General features: G+C 41.2%; 1 protein-coding gene across 6 annotated transcripts in view; it reads right to left on the bottom strand.

The window, feature by feature from the left end:
- Positions 1 to 20,342, bottom strand: part of pigo (phosphatidylinositol glycan anchor biosynthesis, class O) — a 43,114-nt gene extending 22,772 nt beyond the window's left edge. For 4 of the 6 annotated variants that reach the window (XM_041189122.1, XM_041189147.1, XM_041189138.1 and 1 more), the window contains exons 1-5: positions 19,412 to 20,262; positions 16,590 to 16,733; positions 14,543 to 14,666; positions 12,649 to 12,808; positions 3,722 to 3,898 (exon numbers count right to left, since the gene is read on the bottom strand). In XM_041189122.1, the coding sequence (XP_041045056.1) occupies positions 3,722 to 3,898; positions 12,649 to 12,808; positions 14,543 to 14,666; positions 16,590 to 16,733; positions 19,412 to 19,919 (1,113 nt within the window). In that variant the 5' untranslated portion in view covers positions 19,920 to 20,262. The other 2 variants (XM_041189130.1, XM_041189165.1) reach the window with 2 other exon arrangements.
- Positions 20,343 to 20,728: the final 386 nt, after the last annotated feature.

The following is a 20,728-nucleotide window of genomic DNA, read 5'->3' as shown; positions in this document are numbered from 1 at the left end:
TTTTACCAGTACTTTACCAACAATTACATGCCAAAAACAGTTTAGCTTTCATAAACTGCCAAAACAACTCAGAGATGCTAAACTATAGGTCACTCTCTAATTTAAAAACAGAAACTTAATTCCTAGAAAACTATTCTGACATTACCACACTTATACAGTTACTTGTTGAATGGCCAAGTAACAGGCCTTCCAATCAGTTAGTCTATAGGTTTGGAAGTTGGACATTGCTATTGTCCTCACTACTTCTGGGGCTAGAGAAAGAGGAAAAAACAGAAGGAGTCTTGATTTTCATTCTTGATTACCATTCAGTGACCAGTTTATAGTACTATAAAGAATGATTTTTGATATCAGGAGGATGGAATGCAGGTATGGACATGATGCCTACTTGGGTAAAGCATCAGAAGGTTCTGTAACAATCCTGGAACAATTGTCCATGAGAGGAAATTGGTGAGAAATAGTTACAAATGCAAGCTCACAACTTCCTGCAATGTTGCATCTCTGTTGGATTATATCAGCTTAAACACTTCACTTTGAAGGATTACATTTCACTATGGAGGACTATTTCACCTGGGGAAAGATGAACATTGACCTGTCTCATGCTGACCAAACTCAAGAGTAGTCCTTAGCCCAAAGAGTTCCAAATATTCCTGTGAATCCTACATAACATCACAGAGATCCCTATCGAAGGGTCTGGCATGGAATACACACAGAAAAGAATTACTACGAAATTATAGAGAGTTTTGAATGTAGCAACATGTTATTAACTTATGAAGCTTTAATTTTCAGAATGAGGAAGTTTTCAGTACTATGGTTGTTGACTAAAAATTGGAGGCTTCACCCCTTATATCTGAAAAGTTTATTTGATCCAATCATCTACAAGGACAATCAGTTTCCAAATGGATATATCTTTCACAAGCACCCTACACAGTTGTGTCATTCATATCTGTGCCAGCCGAAAATGTGTTTCCAACCTCATCCCACTTTCCAGCTCTTGGTCTGTAGCGCTGTTGTTACTGCATTTCAAGTGCATATCAAAATACATTTTAAATGTGCTGAGGGTTTTTGCCTCTACCACCTTTTCAGGAAGTAAGTTCCAGACCCCCATCATCCTCTGGGTGACAACATTTCTTCTCAACTCCCTTACAATCCTTCTGCCAATTTCTTTAAATCTATGTCCTTGGTTATTGACCTCTCTGCTAAGACAAATAGGTCCTCCCTATCCACTCTATTTAGATCCCTCATAATTTTTTTCATCTCAATTAAATCTCCCCTCAGCTTCCTCTGTTCCAAAGAAATAACTCCAGCCTCCAATCTTTCTTTATAGCTAAAATTTTCCATTCTTGACAACATCCTGAAACCCCCTCTAGCTGTTGAGCGTAACTATGCAGTAGTCTAGCTATGGCTGAACTAGCATTTTATACAGTTCTAATATAACCTCTTTGCTCTTATCTTCTATGCCTTAGCCATTGAAACAAAGTATCTCATATGCCTTCTTTATCACCTTTTCTACCTCTCCTGCTACCTTCGGGGATCAGTAGATATGCATTCCAAGTCTCATTGTTCCTCTACACTTCTCAGTACCCTAATATTTGCATGTTCACATGCCTGGTCTGCCCTGCTCAAATGCATTCTCACAAATTATTAGGTTGAATTCCATTTGCCATTTTCTGTCCACCTGACCAGTCCAATGTTATCTTCCAGCAGTCCGCAGCTTTTGTCTGCACTGCCAACACACAAACAGCTTTTTTAAATCTGAAAACTTCTTAATTATGTCCCTTCATTTACGTCTGATTATATACTGCAAAAAGTGAGGACCTTGTACTGAGTTCTGTGGAACCCATCAGAAACAGCTTTCCAGTCACTAAACTATGATCCATCTACTATTATTCGTTGATTCCTGCCACTGAACAATTTTGGATTCAATTTGCCACATTCCCTTGGATCCCATGGGCTTTTACTTCTTTGACCAGTTTTGACACATGGGCCTTGTCAAAAGCCTTGCTAAGATCCATGTAGATCACAACAAATGTGCTACCCTCATTAACCTTCCTTGTTGCTTTTTCAAAAAAAATTTCATGAAGTTAGACCTTCCCATACAAGTCTATTACAACTGTGCCTTTCTAAATGACAATTTATACTGTCCCTCAGAACTTTTTTCCAATATTTTGCCCACCTCTGAGGTTAGGCTGACTGGCCTGTAACTGCTTGGTTTATCCCTCCCTCCCTCTTTAAACAATGGTACAACATCAGCACACCACCAGTCATCCAGCACCACATCTGTAGCCAGAGAGGATTGGAAAATGATAAGCACAGCTTCCACTATTTCCTTCTTTGCATCTCTTAGCAGCCTGGGATGGATTTCATGCAAGCCTGATTATTATTTTACTTTCAAAGATTTAAACTATTTAATATTTCCTCTTTCATCCTATGTATCCGATCCATTATTTAAATTTCTCCTCAACTACAAAGCCTACATCACTTCTCCCTTTTAAGACGACAGGCGTAAAATATTCATTAAAAGCCATACCCATGTCTTCTGTCTCTGCACATAGTTTACCTTCTTTCCTTAATTATACTCTTGCCTTTTATGTATTTACAAAACATCTTTCAGTTTTTCTCAATTAACTTGCAAATATTTTTTCATACCCTCTCTTTACTTTCCTAATTTCCTTTAGGCTCACATTACCATACCAGCCTATTTATAAAATATATTTACCCCTTGCCAAGTCTCCCTGTATTTTGTACTTCACTGGCAAACATGACAAACTAGGAGGCCTAACCCAATTAACGCCATCTATGCAGTCACTTGAAAGTGCACAAAAGCAGTTATGATAAGTGTCTCTCCAATTTAAGCAATAAAGATCCACCACCATGGACAGTAAAAATACAACATGCCATGAACCATCACTGAACAATTTTCTGAAATTTGAAATGGTTTCCCCATTTAGTCAAACTAACAGGAAAACGTTACGTAAAATTTGCCTATTTGTTGTGGAAAGGAAGTGTGGCATTTGTGAGAATGACTTATATACATTATAGTGAAGCATCTAAAATCACACTTGCCTGTACAATTGATTCCAGATTGATACAACATGGTCTAGAATTAAACTGGGTGGAAATTGGGACAGGAAGAAACCATGAGGGAAAATTTAATTTTTTTAAAATTCATTCACGGGATGTGGGCTTCGCTGGCCGGGCCAGCGTTTATAGCCCATCCCTAGTTGCCCTTGAGAAGGTGGTGGTGAACTGCCTTCTTGAACCACTGCAGTCCATGTGGTATAAGTACACCCACAATATTGTTAGGAAGAGTGTTCCAGTATCTTGACCCAGCGACAGTGAAGGAACAGCGATATATTTCCAAGTCATGATGGTGAGTAATTTGGAAGGGAACTTCCACGCGGTGGTGTTCCCATCTCGCTGCTGCCCTTGTCCTTCTAGGTGGTGGTGTTTGTAGGTTTGGAAGGTGCTATCTAAGCAACCTTGGTGAATTCCTACAGTGCATCTTGTAGATGGTACACACCACTGCTACTGTGCGTTGGTGGTGGAGGGGGTGAATGTTTGTGATTGTGGTGCCAACCAAGCGGACTGCTTTGTCCTGGATGGTGTCCAGCTTCTTCAGTGTTATAGAAGCTGCACTCATCGAGGCAAGTGGTGAGGGTATTCCATATTCCAGAAAATATGTGATAAAAAGTGACACCCCACAAATTTTGCAGTACTGTACCTGTATGATATTGATGTGAAGTGCTTTTGCTTGTTCAAGATATTGATTATCATCCAGCTTCGGTTTGGAGATAAACATGTCCACCATCACCATACCAATATTACTGTATGGAATAGGAACCCCAAGTAGAAGAGCCAAGGTTGGTACAAGATCTATCTGAGACACAACATCTGGGTCCTAATTGCACCGAGATTTTGTGGATGAATAGAAATAGAGAAAATTAATAAAGAAACCACATAAACACCTCCAACAATGTATACATACATAGGAATATAAATGGCCCATCTTTATTGTATTGCTATTTAAAAGGAAGGTGCCAATTCAAAACTTTACTTAAATTTGGAATATCATCTCACCCTGAACTGCACCTCTGTCAGTCTAAGTTCTCAAATGAAAATGCTTACTTTGCTGTTAATAGTGATAAATACAAGTTCTTTCTTTTCTTTAATTACATCAGACTGTTCCACTACAGAAAGAACAGAAACCACAAAGCTTAACTGAAGAAACAATATTACACTTTTGAATTAGTTATTTGGGAAAATAATAATCAATGCAAGGCATTTAGCAACCTCTACAAATCATTAATAAATCCTTAAAACAAAATATTGCTGTTAAACTTGCATTCCAATGAATTCATTTGAAGATATATTGCTTACTAATTGCAATTTCATTTGCATGGAAAGCTAAAAACAATGCAAAACTTTAGGCTGAATACGGATGTGTTATAATGCATCAGCATACAAGGATTTCGGAAGTGGGTAAATTCTGCAAATACACACTATATTCTATGTATTTTACATAAAAATAAAGATCTGTAATTCTGCGCACAGGAAGCCAAATATATTATTTAATAAGGACAAGAGAATTATGTGGTACAATGGAGAATGTGTGGCTGTAGAGCTACATACATATTGTAATAGAATGAACACAAGCAATTGGAAATAAAAATACAAATTGTGCATGAAGTTTTTATACAATTGTAAAGGTTTAGGAAAATCAGGAAAAGTTGAAATTAATTGTGAAAATGCATTTAAAGACCAAAGTATTCAGAAAATGTCTTATCTGTCAGTCTCAACCGATTTAAATTTAAATATGAAGATGGATATGCAATGATTTCAGGGGTATGTTCCCTCTAAGTCACACACCATCCTGACTTGGAAATATATCACGCTTTATTCACTGTCGTTGGGTCAAAATCCTGGGACTCCCTTCCTACCAGCACTGTGGGTGTACTTACACCACATGGACTGCAGTGGTTCAAGAAGGTGACTCACCACCACCTTCTCAAGGGCAATCATAGCCAGTGACACCAATACAACATGAAAGAATAAAAAAAAGCTTGTAAAATATGCAACTTCAGGGTAGAAAAGCGTTTGCCTGCATAGATTTAACAATAATGAGCTGAAAAGAGGTTGTGGTGGTGATTGGTTGATTCAAGACTCCATGACCAGAAGTGTTGAAAAGTTTGAGCAGTTTGGTGGCATGTGCTGAATACAGAGGATAACTGGATAAGGTTTGAGCAGGAAATGAGGGTCAGTGCAATTATACTGGAGAATGATAAGGGTAGAGGCAGGCAATTAAATTTAAATATATATAAGAGCTGAGGAGGGAAGTCTCGAGTTGTTTCAGGGTGCACAGACTTTAAAAAATGAAGCAAGTACTCAGTAGCAGGAATAAAAAAAGTCATTTAAAAAACACACATGGAGTTGGCACTTAAAATTGCAAACACTGGGAGTGACACCGAAAAGGAACACACACCTGGAAGAGGACTCAAAAAGAACAAACCACTGTCAGTTCTGACTCACAGTTGAGCTGACTTAACATTCAACTCTTTCAGCTTCAATCTTATAAATTGTGGAGTAAGCAGAGCAGGTAGAAATGAGACAGCAGTCCCAGGGGAGTAGGCAGTGGAGCTTTAACTGTCTATTTTTTTAAAAAGTTTCCACAAGGGCCAGAGGAAATTACAGAAAAGTCTAAAGTGAGCAGTGCTGAGTCAGCAACAATCTCAAAATAGGCCAAGTATTTTAATTTAATTTTAATTATTTTACTTATTGTATTTATCACATGAAAATATCCATGTCACAAAGGTCAAAAGTCTACAAAGAAGGAGGATTAATATTTGAACTGAATATTTGGAAAATCTAATACGAAATCTGCCCAATTTTAGAACTAGTTACACCACCACACCAAGACCAATCAAAGCGAGTCAGAAGTTCAATTAAATCCAATCCTGTAAGATGTAGGATGAAAAGGTACCGATGCAGTCCTATTCCTCAATGTAATACTTAAATGATGAAATTTATACGTATTTCAGTGCCTGTAATGTAGGAATGGAGTATTGGTTTTATATTTTAGCATAATTTTAATTCAACGTTATTTTTCTTTTAATATCCTGTCCACCACTTCCCTGTTACCTGCTGAATTTGCCTGTCTATTGTTGTTATTACATGATTGTAACATGTTTTTAACCTAATTACTCAGTCTAGATATGAATTTTTTGATATATGTTGCACCTCAATTCAGCCTTCAGGCTGAGAATGTGCTCCTTGAATAAAATACCTTCTTAATTAAATGTAGGGACCATGTAGGGAAATTGTGGCACTCCACACTCTCATTCCTCTCTCTCAAGAAATCTCTCCAACAAAATGAATCACCTAATTGGTTAGCTCCTTGAAATGGTGGCAAAAGGGGGTTGTATCTTATGGGTAATGTATAAAAGGTGGAGGTGAATAAATATATTGATTGATTGCAGGAGTTCACAGTGGCTTGGATAATTCTGGACAAGATTAAAGTAATGAATAGCTTGTGAAGCAGGATTTCATGCAGCACTGCACGGAGGAGTGTTTTCCTTACCTGTCTGTTGCATTTGTATTGCTGCTTCTTTTCCCCTTCATCTCTACTCATTCTTGTCTCTCTTAAGGAACTTAGAATATGTAGGGTGATGATGCTGAAGATCCTTGGGGTAGAGAGGCAAATGGTTGAGGAGGAAAGATACTGGCAAGGTGGGACCAGCAAGAGGTCTTTGATGATGGAGCAACAAGGAATGCAGGTGGAGTGTGTGGAAAGTAACACAGAAGCTGAGGCCACCACAGAAGAGGCAATGGGTTCTAACCCAAGAGTGCAGCAGCTAGAGCTTGAAACAGTGTCTATAGTTGCCTTAAAAATTAGCTTTGCAACAATCCTGATATCTCTGTGCATAGAGAAAGGGTTACTGCTAGGAGCCAGTGACTGAAGTTTGAGGTTACAGGATCTCAATTTTTGTCTGGTCATACTTACTAGGCACTGCCTTATCAAGGTTAAATGGAGGGCTATGTTGTTGCTTGACTCAGTTAAGTGTACCAGTCTCTTACAAAAATGGCACCCTTATCTCAATTGTTAGTTAAGGTCAAAGAAAATGATCAGATCTGATTTCTATCAAGTAATTAAAATTTGTTTACTTTTACTTGCATCTGTCTGAGAAAGATGCCAAATAGAAATCTTGCCAACAAAATGAATCACCCAATTGGTTAGCTCCTTGAAATGGTGGCAAAAGGGGTTTGTATCTTGTGGGTAATGTATAAAAGGAGGAAATGAATAGAGATATTGATTGATTGCAGGAGTTCACAGAGGCTTGGATAATTCTAGACAAGATTAAAGTAATGAACAGCTTGTGAAGCAGGACTTCATGCTGCACTGTAACATTTCAAGTTTAAGAAATATAGCTCAAGAAGAAGGTCTGCATCACTTGTATGCAAGTTAAGCTCGAGAATGGAAGCCAAGTTACCCAAGAACAGACATAAGAAAGAAGAAATACTATGATGATGTAGCTTACTAAATCATTTAGTTACATTCACACAAGTATCTTGCATACTTTTTTTAATTCATTCATGGGATGTGGGTGTCGCTGGCTAGGCCTGCATTTATTGCCCATCCCTAATTTCTCTTGAGAATGTGGTAGTGAGCTGCCTTCTTGAACCGCTGCAGTCCCTGTGGTGTAGGTGCACCCGCAGTGTTGTTAGGAAGGGAGTTCCAGGATTTTGACCCAATGACAGTGAAGTGACGGCGATATATTTCCAAGTCAGGATGGTGAGTGGCTTGGAAGGGAACTTCCAGGTGTTGATGTTCCCATGCATCTGCTGCCCTTGACTTTCTAGATGGTAGTGGTCATGGGTTTGGAAGGTGCTGTCTAAGGAAGTCTGGTGAGTTCATGTAGTGCATCTTGTGGATGGCACACACTGCTGCCAATGTGCCTTAGTGGTGGAGGGCGTGAATATTTGTGGATGGGGTGCCAATCAAACAGGCTGCTTTGTCCTTGTAATGCTTAAGGTTAAAATGCTAATCTGCATGATCATAAACACTAATAAAGATCTGTTAGTACAGGATTTCATTGGCTAACTTTGATGATTAGGCAAGAAAAGATTAACTCATTCATACCAAAAGCCTTCACAGAGGGTTGAATTGCAGAACTATTAATAAATTTGGACCAATTAATGCTAGATAATAATAAGGTACATTTTAGACATCTAATAATCCATTGATGCGGATAAATCTTGTTCGGGTTCTGGGATGAGGAGTAAAAATGAAGGGGTTAAAGACTTGATTGGTGCCTTTTTAAGATGTATTCCTCTTAAAGTTTATGAATTTATGAACCACAATGTTCTTACAAGCAAGAAGCCAAAACTGGACAAAGAGTACTGGAAACAGCCCCAAAGACAAATATTTAAAAATACAAAAGATGAACGTTAAAACCAGAATCAAATGGCCAAAATTCATGGGAAAAAACAAAATAGCTGAATGCCTTGACCACAGCACCACTGGGACAAGCAATTGTTTAAGCTAGAATTAATGGTGCAGATATTTACAAATTCTCATAAATGTTTACGTGCCATTTTACATTGTCAAGGGAAGAATACTAAAAAACATTAATACAAAATATGACCTTTGATCGGAAGTGCAACCAGATATAAAACTTTTAATTTATTTAATAAAAATTATGCAAGCACTTAACATTAACCAGAACTAAAATTGGTGGCTACAGCCAAAAGCTTTGCTATTTGTGAAGGTAGCGGGGGTCTTGGCTGCTGCCTGGAGAACCAGCAAGAGCCCTGCATCATTTTTTTCCAGTGGGGCCGTGACATCATGTTCCACTCAAGCATTTAACAGGCCAGATAAAAGCAAAAAGCTGCGGATGCTGGAAATCCAAAACAAAAACAAAAATACCTGGAAAAACTCAGCAGGTCTGGCAGCATCTGCGGAGAGGAACACAGTTAACGTTTCGAGTCTGAATGACCCTTCAACAGAACTAAGTAAAAACAGAAGAGAGGTGAAATATAAGCTTGTTTAAGGGGGGTGGGACAAGTAGAGTTGGATAAAGGGCCAGTGATAGGTGGAGATAACCAAAAGATGTCACAGACAAAAGGACAAAGAGGTGTTGAAGGTGGTGATATTATCTAAGGAATGTGCTAATTAAGGGTAGAAAGCAGGTCAAGCAAGGTACAGATAGCCCGAGTGGGGGTGGAGTGGGGTGAAGGAATCAAAAAAGGCTAAAAGGAAGAGATAAAACAATGGATGGAAATACATTTAAAAATAATGGAAATAGGTGGGAAAAGAAAAATATATATAAATTATTGGAAAAAAAGAGGGGAATCTGAAACGGGGTGGGGATGGAGGAGAGAGTTCATGATCTAAAATTGTTGAACTCAATATTCAGTCCAGAAGGCTGTAAAGTGCCTAGTCGGAAGATGAAGTGCTGTTCCTCCAGTTTGCGTTGAGCTTCACTGGAACAATGCAGCAAGCCAAGGATGGACATGTGGGCATGAGAGCAGGGTGGAGTGTTGAAATGGCAAGCGACAGGGAAGTCTGGGTAATGCTTGTGGACAGACCGAAGGTGTTCTGCAAAGCGGTCACCCAGTGTGCATTTGGTCTCTCCAATGTAGAGGAAACCGCATCGGGAGCAACGAATGCAGTAGACTAAATCGAGGGAAGTGAAAGTGAAATGCTGCTTCACTTGAAAGGAGTGTTTGGGCCCTTGGATGGTGAGGAGAGGGGAAGTAAAGGGGCAGGTGTTGCACCTTCTGCGGTTGCATGGGAAGGTGCCATGGGAGGGGTTTGAGGTGTAGGAGGTGATGGAGGAGTGGACCAGGGTGTCCTGGAGGGAACGATCCCTGCAGAATGCCGCCGGGCGGGTGAAGGGAAGATGTGTTTGGTGGTGGCATCATGCTGGAGTTGACAGAAATGGCGGAGGATGATCCTTTGAATGCGGAGGCTGGTGGGGTGATAAGTGAGGACAAGGGGGACCTTATCATGTTTCTGGGAGTGAGAGGAAGGTGTGAGGGTGGATGTGCCGGAGATGGGCCGGACTCGGTTGAGGGTCCTGTCAACCACCATGGGTGGGAAACCTTGGTTAAGGAAGAAGGAAGACATGTCAGAGGAACTGTTTTTGAAAGTGGCATCATCAGAACAGATGCAACGGAGGCAAAGGAACTGAGAGAATGGGATGGAGTCCTTACAGGAAGCAGGGTGTGAGGAGCTGTAGTCGAGGTAGCTGTGGGAGTCGGTAGGTTTGTAATGGATATCGGTGGACAGTCTATCACCAGAAATTGAGACAGAGAGGTCAAGGAAGGGCAGGGAAGTGTCAGAGATGGACCGTGTGAAAACGGTGGAGGGGTGGAAATTGGAAGCAAAATTAATAAATTTTTCCAGAAGAGCATGAAACAGCACCGAAGTAATCATCGATGTACTAGAGAAAGAACTGTGGGAGGGAGCCGGAGCAGGACTGGAACAAGGAATGTTCCACATACCCCATAAAGAGACAGGCATCCATCGCATCTGTTCTGATGATGCCACTTTCAAAAACAGTTCCTCTGACATGTCTTCCTTCTTCCTTAATCAAGGTTTCCCACCCATGGTGGTTGACAGGGCCCTCAACCATGTCCGGCCCATCTCCCGTGCATCCACCCTCACACCTTCCTGTCTCTCTCAGAAACATGATAGGGAACCCCTTGTCCTCACTTATCACCCCGCTAGCCTCCGCATTCAAAGGATCATCCTCTGCCATTTCCCCCAACTCCAGCATGATGCCACCACCAAACACATCTTCCCTTCACCCGCCCGGTGGCATTCCGCAGGGATCGTTCCCTCCAGGACACCCTGGTCCACTCCTCCATCACCTCCTACACCTCAACCCCTTCCCAGGGCACCTTCCCATGCAAATGCAGAAGGTGCAACACCTGCCCCTTTACTTCCCTTCTCTTCACCTTCCAAGGGCCCAAACACTCCTGTCAAGTAAAGCAGCATTTCACTTGCACTTCCCTCGATTTAGTCTACTGCATTTGTTGCTCCCAATGCGGTTTTCTCTACACTGGAGAGACCAAACGCAGACTGGGTGACCGCTTTGCAGAACACCTTCGATCTGTCCGCAAGCATTACTCAGACCTCCGTGTTGCTTGCCATTTCAACACTCCACCCTGCTCTCATGCCCACATGTCCGTCCTTGGCTTGCTGCATTGTTCCAGTGAAGCTCAACGCAAACTGGAGGAACAGCACTTCATCTTCCGACTAGGCACTTTACAGCCTTCTGGACTGAATATTGAGTTCAACAATTTTAGATCATGAACTCTCTCCTCCATCTCCACCCCTTTTCCGATCCCCCTCTTTTTTTTCCCAATAATTTATATATATTTTTCTTTTCCCACCTATTTCCATTATTTTTAAAAGTATTTCCATCCATTGTTTTATCTCTACCTTTTAGCCTTTTTTGATTCCTTCTCCCCACCCCACCCCCACTAGGGCTATCTGTACCTTGCTTGTCCTGCTTTCTACCCTTAATTAGCACATTCCTTAGATAATATCACTACCTTCAACACCTCTTTGTCTTTTTGTCTGTGACATCATTTGGTTATCTCCACCTATCACTGGCCCTCTATCCAGCTCTACTTGTCCCACCCCCCTTAAACCAGCTTATATTTCACCTCTCTTCTATTTTTAACTTAGTTCTGTTGATGGTCATTCGGACTCGAAAAGTTAACGTGTTCCTCTCCGCAGATGCTGCCAGACCTGCTGAGTTTTTCCAGGTATTTTTGTTTTCACTTAACAGGCCAGTTCCCTGGGATAAAGGAACCTGGGGGCGGAAGTCCGGCCCAATGAGAACGCTGGCTCTGTTGACCAGCAGTACCACTGGGGAAGCAGTGGCTGCTGCTGGTATGACACACACCCATGGCATGGGGGTGGCTTTCACTGGCCTGTCCCTTCCCGATACCAGGTCCTCGATCAAGAACTGAATGTCTTTGAATGAGGGATCCCCACTGTGAGCCTACAAGGGTCTGCTTGACCAGCTTTCCACATGGTGAGACCCTGCCCACCACTGGCAAAATATTGGCAGCAGTGGGATGAGGCCCTTAAGTGGGTATTAATATTTGCCCAGATAAGAGCCTAAATTGGCAGTGGGTCCTGCCATGGACTTAATCAGGGTGGAGGCTGAATGGTGGCAGGGTCCATACCTACCATCATGCTGCCTGATTAAAATGGCCCCCGCCACCAAACTCGCTATGGAAAAGGGCACAAGATTCTGCCCTGCAGATGTATTGCAGTATTGCATACAAGGCAATGGGCCTAGTGCTGGAAAATGAGGTTGGAATAGTTAGGTACTAGACTAGTGCAGACTCGATGAGCTGTAGGACCTTTTTCTGTGCTGTAGACCTCTATGACTATGACTAAATTACCATAGGATCAGGAATTAAATTCCAAATAGAGTGTACGGAAGCATTTGGGATAATCTTTTGTTGGGACAACCATACTGAAGTATAGATTTAGCTGAAGTCACGCATGTATATTTTCTAAGAAACTATAATGTGATTTGGCTGCATTCCTGTTACTCAGCATGCATTCAAACTACATCTCTGGCAATATAACAGCAAGATGAATAAAACATTCTTCACAGCGGTACTTACTTCAGTGTGTTTTATCTCAAACAGGGGAAGTGTGCTATAAATAAATAATGCTGCGTTGACTTCCTCTTCACTGTCACCCCCATGATCTCCAGTATTTGTCATTCCATGATCCCCTAGGACCACCAGCAATGTATCATTCTGCAGTTGCCCAATCACTGACCTAGCAAATGCAGAAAAGATTTATAAACAAAGGCAGCAATTCTGCACCTGGATAAAGAACTATCGTTTTGTACATTTAGATGCACAGAAACAAAGAAAATACTTACTGGTATATACCCGTATAAAAGCCAAATTTTTGAGGCCAATTTCTTAGGCAATAAGGTAAGGGTCAACTTTTACAATAATAATATTTTCCAAGGGGTTTACATGCGTGCTTGATTTGGGTCCACACAGCATCTCATGTGTGGATTGGCTGGTACATCTAGATGACTCTACTGAATGATGCTGTGTCCCTTCAGCTCTGTTTGTAGCAATGTCACAAATGAGTGAAACTGTCATTGATTCTGTGCCATTTTGCACGAGTCAATTTCATCCATCTACAGAAACCTTAATTAAAAAGACATTTTACACAGATGTTTTCCTTTAGTATGTTATGGCATGCCTCCATTGAACTTTGCTCATTACTCATTAGCAGGTGGCTACTTCATATTAAAATCTGCTGATTCTGTAAGGGTCAATCTCAGTTCAAGAATCCAGTGGTCGCCATCTCAGTGTATTCTTAACTATATGGCATTATATCCCATCAAAGAATCATACTTCTCTATTTAACAAGGGTTAACAGCTAATGTTATTAGAATACAAAGAAAAATCAATGATGGTTTGATATTAACACACTTCAAGTCAGTCTGACTAACTCTTCCTTTACACCCTGGCCAACATTCATCCCTCAACCAACACCATCAAAATAAAATTAACTACACTGCGGCTTGTGTGAGAGCTTGCCAATTACAAAATGAATGCTGCATTTGCCTACATAAATGCACGTCCTAGTTATTTTTTGCGTTTGGCAACTTCTGACTTTTTAAAAAAGTAAATCACTACTTCAGGAATATATTTATTCATCCAAATACTATCAAACTAAACAAATTTCAAAAATATGGGAGTAAATTACTAAATCTCTTGACTAAGCAATTGAAAACAGATGCATTATGCACTTCACACAACTGAATCCGTTCTATTAAAAAAGAACACTTTTTTTTGCATCAGTGAGGAATTGTATCTCAGTCTCTCAAATTCTTTTCCCATGTGCCAAATGCCTTTTTTAAAATAACATTTTAGTAACTTGGACACCTCTGCTTTTTAGAAACAAAGTTTAAAATGCTAAACAGTGATTAAACATTTTTAGCTGGTGCGTTTTTGGCACTTTCATTTTTGAACCAATTTAAGAATTTTCATTATTTATACATAGAATGCAGGCATTGTTGGTATCCTTTTACTAGGGTATTTCAGAGGGCAGTTAAGAGTCAACTATGTTATTGTGGGCCTGGAGTCAGGCAAACTAGGCAAATACCTAGCAGATTTTCTTCCCTAAGCAACATGAGTGAACCAGATGGGTTTTGATGATAATCCATGGTCAACATTACTGATCATAGCACTTTTATTTAATTAATTAACTTAAAAATTCCCCAGCTGCCATGGTGGGATTTGTACTCATTACTCCAGGTCTCTGGATTACTAGCCAAGTAACATTACCATTATGCTACAATACTCCATATTTTCCCTCTCTAGCCCAAGGTACTGAGGTCAATAATAGCACCATTACTAATGACCAGCTGAAATGGGTCAACACCAATCAAGTAGTAGTATTAGGATATTGCTGGTCTGTATAGCTCACTATTACATATGTTTGTCTATTTAATAGAGAAGCCATTGCAATAACCGACACCAAATGTACCTCAACATCTTGTTCATCTGGCTGAGCTTTGCTGCCATTGCTGGATGATGAGGCCCATATCTATGTCCACAGTGGTCAACTCCTAGAAAATGTGCAATGAGTACATCCCAATCCTTCCCTTCCACTAAAAATAGAGAACAAACATGCATTTAAGAGTTGAAATCATGATGTTAGTAACTGTCAAAACAGAGGTAAGAGCAAATTAATCATACTTTGTTTAAATAAAGGCAGAGCTGAACGAACTTATGGCTTCATGCATACACATTACTTTCAAGAAACAGATAAAAACTTGTGACTTATGATTGAAAAATGTAGTCATTACAATGTCAAAATGACCACAAATGGAAGTTGGCACTCGAGGACAACTAACACAAACTCCAACTGGACTTTGGGTAATCCAAGATGATCATCTTTTATTTTTCAGATTAAAAACCACAGGGAGTAGTCTCATGAATGTTTGACACACATGGGTCTGACCCACAGAATACGTACATACAAAGAATTCAAGTGCACTCCATGGTCAGGTGTGGTAATCCTAATATTGGAAAAGCAATCCAGCTGTAGTGATTTCAAATCCCACCATGGACAAATTGAGAAACTGAATTAATTCAGTCCCATGATTTGTGAACTCCTACCATATAAAACATCCATGAAAGCTGCAGGATTGTCATAAAAACCCAATTGGTTCATTGATGCCTTTCACAGATGTGCACCTACCTGGTCTGGACTATAAATGACTCCAGTGTCACACAACATGGTTGACTTTTGGGATCTAGGAGTGGTCAATAAAGATGGCCTTGCCAGTGTCACTACATCCTGAGGACATTTTTTTAAACTTCCCATCTATTAAAATCGATAAAAAAAAACTTATGCTTGAATTACCAATGACCAAGATTATATTCTCTGGAATTTAGAAGAATAAGAAGTGAACTCATTGAATGAAGCATAAATGATTCTGAAAGGCTTGATAGGGTAAATACAAAGGCTGTTTCCCCGGGTTGGGGAATTTAAATAACGGGGCACAGTCTCATGATAAGGGGTCAATCATTTAGGAATGAGATATTTCTTCGTGCAAAGGGCTGTGAATCTTTGGAATCCTCTACCCCAGTGAACGCTCCATTGTTGATTATATTTAAGGCTGGGATAAACAGATTTCTGGTCTCAAGGAATCAAGGAGCATGGGGAGTGGGCAGTAAAGTGAAGTTGAAGCCTATCATCCACCATGATCATATTAAATGGCAGAGCATGTTCGACGGGTTATGTAGTCTACCACTGCTCCTGTCTCATGTTCTTACACACAAATATAGCCTGGAAATGGCCTGATAACACGCTCAACTTAATTTTCTCACTGAGTATTAATAAAGATTCAATTCAACATGCTTTCTAATTTAAAAAGGGCACCTCTGTGATACAGATGTTGTCATCTAACATACGGCACAGTGATAGTATAAGAATTTGCCATGAAAAATTAAAAACAATTCATGTTACAAATCTGATGAAAATATATAGTAACAGCATGGTAAAGTAAGATATTTTTTATTCTACTTTGCACAAAAGTGACATTCAAAATGTTTGATCCCTAATGAAAAACAACCACTATTCCCATCAATTTATAGAGACTTACTTATCCTACAGCACTAAATTATATCATTTGTGGGAATGCAGTGATCCAAGAGATGGAGATTTGTTGACATTTTGAACCAACATCACCTTTCTGGGAATGCTCAGAAAGGATGGTTTTCAAAGCCCGGCTCTGAATTGGCTGATTTTAAGCAACAGCTCAGTAGACAGGCCTTCCTATAACTGCAAAAAACTAAAATGGCACAAACATGCAACAGCTTTTTTCTTCAGCAAGTACAATTACGTAAAATATTAAGTGAGTTTTGCTTATTTTGCACATAAAAGCGGTGTGCAAAACGCCATCAAAGATCTTGCTCCAAGTCGAGTCATCCTGCACCTTTAAATGCTAATTTAACAAAGTATGCATTCTTACCTACTGGGATACTTAAGTTCCAGTTGCATGTTTCAATAAGTAATTATTTATTACCTGTTGTGTAAATATGTTGAAGAATGCCATTATCCACTGTGTGAAGATCTTTTACATTAAAAGAAGGAAAGGGGAATGATTTGAAAAACGTATTTGGAAACAGGCCTTCCCAAGTGTCATCTCCCATGAAAATCACTTTCTTCTCTAAGGGAACAAAATACACAATAAATTAGGTTCACTTTGGTTCATATAGTTATACTTATATTAGTTAGACATTTTAAATGCCATGACTATCTTAACAGTAACATTATTCTTTGGCTGTCAATTATTAACATTTTACAGACACACATACACACGCACTCAGAACCAATGGTCCAAAAAATTGACTTTATTACCTATGCTGCTAAATAGCTCTTTCCATAATTTTCTGTCCAATTTTAGCTAAGTACCAGAAACTCCAGCTCTCAAAATCTAGACACAGGTTGGTAGCAGTCAAGGCATTGACACTTCTAGCTCTGTACCGGATACTGTTAGATTTAACCGGCTAAGACGATGAAGCTTATTAGCACATGACATTGGTAGACTTCACAGAATCTCAGAAGTTTAATGGCACAGAAAGAGTCCATTCAGCTCATCGTGTTTGCACCAGCTCTCCAAATGAGCATTATGATCTAGTGCCCTTGCCTCGCCTTTTCCCCGTACACCTGCACATTGTTTCTATTCAAATAGTCATCTAATGTCCTCTTGAATTGCTCGATGGAACCAGCCTCCACTACACTTCCAGGCAGTGCATTCCAGGCCCAAACCACACGTTGTGTGAAAAAGATTTTTCTCACGTCACACTTGCTTCTTTTGCAAATCACTTTAAATCTGTGCCCTCTCATTCTTGATCCTTTTATGAGTGGGAACAGCTTCTCCCCATCTACTCTGTCCAGTCCCCTCATGATTTTGAGCATCTCTATCAAATCTCCTCTTAGCTGCTTTCTCTCCAAGGAGAACAGTCTCAACCTCTCCAATCTATCTTCGTAACTGAAATTTCTCATCCCTAGAACCATTCTCGTAAACCTCTTCTGCAATTTACATCTTTCCTATAAAGTGGCACCCAGAACTGTATTCCAGCTGAAGTCTAATGAGTGTCTTATGTAAATTCAGCATAACCTCCTTGCTCTTGTGCTCTATGCCCCTTTTAATAAAGCCCAGAATACTATATGCTTTATTAACTGCTCTCTCCACCTGTGCTGCCACCTTCAATGATCTATGCACATATACACCCAGATCTTTCTGCTCCTGCGCCCCCTTCAAAGTTTCACCCCTTATTTTATATTGTCTGCCCATGTTCTTCCTACCAAATGCATCACCTCACACTTCTCCACATTGAACTTCATCTGACACCTATCTGCCCACTCCACCAACTTGTATATGTCCTTTAGAAGTTTTACACTGTCCTCCTCACAGTTCACAACACTCCCAAGTTTCGTATCATCTGCAAACTTTGAAATTGTCCGCTGCACACCAAGATCTAGATCATTAATATATATGTCTGGAAAAGCAAGGGTCCCAATACCGATCCTTGGGGAACTCCACTACAAACCTTCCTCCAGCCCGAAAAACATCCATTGACCATTGCTCTCTGCTTCCTATTTTCAGCCAAATTTGTATCCACTTTGCTACTGTCCCTTTTGTTCCATGAACAATAACTTTTTTCTCAAGTCTGTTGTGTGGCACTGTATCAAATGCCTTTTGAAAGTCCATGTACACCACATCCACAACATTATCCTCATCGACCTTTTCTGTTACCTCTTAAAAAAAACTCTTGCAGTTAGTTAAACACGATTTCCCCTTTAGAAATCCATACTGGCTCTTCCTCACCAACCCATATTTTTCTACGCGACTACTAATTCTATTCCAAATAATTGTTTCTAGAATCTTGCCCACCACTGAAGCTAACTTGACTGGTTTGTAATTGCTGGGCTTATACTCTCAACCTTTTCTGAACAAGGGCATAACGTTTGCAATTCTCCAGTCCTCTGGCACCTCCCCTGAGTCTAGGGAAGACTGAAATATTATGGCCAGTGCCCCTGCAATTTCTACTCTCACTTCCTTCAATATCCTTGGATGCATCTCGTCTGGTCCCGGTGCCTTGTCAACTTTAGGTACCGACAGTATACTCAACATTTCCTCCTTATCAATTTTGAACCCTTCTAGTGACAGAGTTTCCTTGTCTGTCACTATAGCCTGGGTAGCATCTGCCCCCTAGGTAAAGCTGCAAAGTATTCATATCATACCTCAGCCATGGCCCCTTCGTCCATATGTAAATTCCCTTTAGGTCCCTAATCAGCTCTACTCCTCCTTTTACCACCCTTTAACTATTTATATGCCTATAGAAGACTTTGAGATTCCCTGTTATGTTGGCTGCCAGTCTTTTCTCATAAGCCTTCTTCACTTCTCTAATGTGCTTTTTCACTACCACATACCAGCAACTGAGACCCACATCAGGAATGCAGTAACAGCTTGTTGGATTTCCTAGAACAAAGTGGAAAGAATTCCAGCTTCAAGAAACAACTCTACCCGGCAGGCTCTAACTGGTCCTAGTGTCCACTACACGTCTTGCTCAAATGTCAAGTTGCAGAGCTGTTGCGGACAAATAACTTGATTCTAGTCTCCCGAGCTCAAACTTCAATGTGACCCCAAAGAGACTAGGCTAAGTTGGACACGGAAAAGGAAGGTATTATTTGCCAGTTTTTCAACAATTTCTGATTGTGGTTCCTTTTATTGGGAGGAAAATGATGAAAAAGAAAACTCATTTTCCAAAATACACATACGCACTTAATTCACCAATGGTCTAAAAATGCGACCTCCACCTCCCGTTTTAACAACTTTACCATTTTGCACAAGTTGCTGAATCAAGTTATCTTCCTGAATTGCAGTCGATGCAAAGTTGCTGCCGACATCTATGAAGGTGGGTAAGGTACCAGTAGTCATGCCTTTAATCCTCTGCATGGTGGTTGTGGGAGGGTCAGCTCTGAACTGGAAAAGCCTGGCATGTTCAGGTTTAGAAACAACGGTGTGATAGATCACCTCCAGTTTGTTCTCATACGGTTTGGGGTCCCGGTTTTCTGGGTTGTATTTGGCGAAATCAAACCTCAAAGCGTCTATAACCAGCACGACCGCCCTGGAGAACCGTCGAGACATCCAACACGAGCTGTCATCTTGGCTGAAGCCCGTCTCCTGGTGGTCGCCTCGGGTCGCGGGGACAGGTGTCTCCCGACATGAACTGCGGCTGCGGAGCTCCACTCGAACCAGCAGGAAGCCGCTGAGGAAGAGGCCGAGGCCGGCATAGAAGAGCAGACAACTCCAGCAGAGGGACAGGACGGTCACTATCCTCGACATGGCGGCAGCTGGAACGATAGTTTAACTACTTAAACTTCAACGCTGCAAACTGGCGGCATTTAAACCGCGTCAATGTCAGTGCAAAACGGGGGTTTCAAATGGAGATGATGAACCTCGGGCGCTGTCTGTATCGCTCTGGATTTGTGCCCCAACAGCAAACCCAGCTCCCCAAACAGGCGCACATCACACCCGGGGAGAGGGGAAGCTCCTGTCACAACCGCTAATCACACGGGGCTCCTGCCTCAAAGGCAAAGGATTAATAATAAAGACGCCTTGAAAACAGTCAGGGTTTTACCGCTGCCGCTAGGCTCCGGATCACCGTCCGCCTGACAAGGCCAAGGCCACTCACCTGTGACTTCCCCGCACCCGCAACACAGCGATCAGACTGAACAACCTGACAGCTTCCGTCCCACTCACCCTCCCCCAGCAGCGCCATCTGCAGCACCGGCGGGCGGCAGCTTCCGTCCTCCTCCCTCAACCCCCCACAACAGCGCCATCTGCAGCACCGGCGGAGGTGGGCAGCTTCCGCCCTAATCACCCTGCCCCCACAGCGCCATCTGCAGCACCGATAAGCGGCTGCTTCCGCCCTACTCCCTCACTCCCAACAGCGCCATCTGCAGCACCGGTAGCTTCCAACCCACGCACCTTCTTCCCACACACCCCGCCCTACAGCGCCATCTGCAGCATTGGCAACATTTTGCCGGGATTATCAATACCACATTGTTTTATTCTTAAACTGTCCTTCAGGGTCAAGATGGTTGACAAGTCCAGTGTGTCATCTGCAGACTGCCACATACGGTGCTGGTGGT

This window comes from Carcharodon carcharias, chromosome 1 (assembly GCF_017639515.1).
Source record: "Carcharodon carcharias isolate sCarCar2 chromosome 1, sCarCar2.pri, whole genome shotgun sequence".
Taxonomy (NCBI): domain Eukaryota; kingdom Metazoa; phylum Chordata; class Chondrichthyes; order Lamniformes; family Lamnidae; genus Carcharodon; species Carcharodon carcharias.
Note: the sequence above shows the minus strand (reverse complement) of the source record. Positions and strands in the feature narration are given on the sequence as shown.